Source organism: Eurypyga helias, unplaced genomic scaffold (assembly GCF_000690775.1).
Source record: "Eurypyga helias isolate BGI_N326 unplaced genomic scaffold, ASM69077v1 scaffold32502, whole genome shotgun sequence".
NCBI lineage: Eukaryota > Metazoa > Chordata > Aves > Eurypygiformes > Eurypygidae > Eurypyga > Eurypyga helias.
Window position 1 is genome coordinate 6,626 of NW_010234600.1, and position 1,863 is coordinate 8,488.

The window sequence follows — 1,863 nt, forward strand, 5'->3', positions numbered from 1 at the left end:
GCCCGGCCCTCTGCTCGGTCCTGGCGCCGTTACTCGAACAGAGGGATGTGAGACCACGTTTAGCGAGTTCCAAAAGGCATCAGAGCGCCGTGCGTGTTGTGCGGGCACAGATGGGCAAGGGCTGTCACCTCTTGCGTTTTCTTGTGGCAGCAGACGCTGTCCTGGGGAGAGGCTACACCGAGAGTTAAACTGCTCCCCTGGAAGGGGAAGATGATAGAGGGGCTGGGAACAGCCACGTTTTCTGTGTGAAGCGTTTGAACTGGGCTGGGCCCAGAAGGAGAACGTGTTGGTGACAGACAGGACCGTGTGGATCCTTCTCTGCTTAGCTGCTCGATGGGGGGTCGGTCACGTTCTTCCCACAGACACTGAGGAGTTTGATTTTCCCCGAAAAGTCAGAGATGCTGGTTCCTGGGAGGGGTAGCAGATAAAGCAAATCTGTCCTGTGTGAGGGAGCAGCAGGGGGAGTCGTGCTGTAGTTAAGCAGACTGGGAAGGACAATGCTTCTAGGCTGAGCAGAGAGCAGTTTCCTTAGGCAGGGGTCAGCATTCCCGTTGGTAAGACCGGAGCGTTTGTTTCAGTCTGTGACCTGCACCCCGACGGGGTGTGGAGCCTTTGCAGCGTCTCCAAACGTGTTCTGGGAGGCAGGTGGATTCGGGGCCGGGGGGAGGACCTTACGTTTCCACAGGTACAAGTACCGTGGATTTATCTGGTGCCGAAAACCGCTGTGGTTGGCTCATGGGTGGGAAGTAACGCTCCCTGATCCCAGAGCCCGGCAGCCTGCCTCGGCGAGGCACGCGGAGCCCTGCGCTGCGTGCACGGGGTGGTGCTGGAGAGCAGGGAAGTGTGCGGGAGCCCTGCAGGGAAGGAAAACCCCGACCAAACTGCTGTATCCAGCCCCTGCCTGTGGCTGTAACGCCTCAACCTCCCTTCCTGGGTTTCCTCCTCACAGGTTTTTGTATGAGCCGAACAGCAAAGGCTACAGGTATTACCGGCAGAAACTGGAGGAGTTCCGTAAGGCCAAGAGCAGCACGGAGTGTGCCCCCTCACCTGCGGAGCCCAGTCTGCAAAGGAAGACCAGTCCCGAGGCGTCACCCTCACCATCGGGCTTGTCGCCTTTGCCCTTGCCTGTTCCCTCGCCTTTGCCCCTGCCCTTGCCCGTTCCCTCCACCTTGCCCTTGCCCGTTCCCTCGTCCGTCCCCTCACCTTTGCCCTTGCCCGTTCCCTCGTCCTTGCCCTCGCCTTCCCCGTCATCCTCTACGACCCCACCTGATCAGACGGCCACAACTGCGGCAACAACCCCCACGGCTACGGGCACCGCCAAAAAGAAGCGGAAGAGCAGATGGGGGCCCGAGGAGGAGAAGGTTGAATTGCCCCTCCCACAGCTTGTCCAGCAGCTGGATTCTCCCTCCCCTCTCTCAGGTCAGTGGGTCTGTATTGCGCCGAAGAGCTGGTTTTCCCGCGGAGTGCCTCTGCTGTGGCGCAGCTCGCTTTGCGGACAAGCCCGGCCGCTGTCACCTCCGTGGGTACCAGCCCCTCTCAGCGTGGTCAAGCAGCTGACCCTGCCCTGTGCAGAAACCCAGATAAACCCCATCATCTGGCTGACCCCGGGGGTTGGATCCCGTTTTCCAGCTCTCTCAGACCCTGCTGCGTGAGAGCTCGTTCCAGCTGCCGTGGCGGCGCTGTTTAGGGCTGTCTCGCTTCAGGAGGAGAGTCTGGCGGCAAACAAATCTCAGAGGCTGAACCGTGCTTATTCCCCGTGGCAGGATAAAATCCCAGGGCAGTGCTTCCAGCTCCCTAACCCATGAGGCTAAATGGGAATAGCTTTTCCCCCAGTGCCAGCAGGTGCCAGTGTGACTTCCAGTC

At 60.0% G+C, this 1,863-nt stretch overlaps 1 protein-coding gene across 1 annotated transcript in view; it reads left to right on the top strand.

Moving 5' to 3' along the window:
* The window catches only part of LOC104505785 (SURP and G-patch domain-containing protein 1-like), a gene marked incomplete at its 5' end in the record, with an annotated part of 7,912 nt that extends 6,260 nt beyond the window's left edge, over window positions 1–1,652 (top strand). The window contains one exon of the mRNA XM_010146492.1: window positions 950–1,652. Within this exon, the coding sequence (XP_010144794.1) occupies window positions 950–1,652 (703 nt within the window). The remainder of the gene's footprint in view (window positions 1–949) is intronic.
* Window positions 1,653–1,863: the final 211 nt, after the last annotated feature.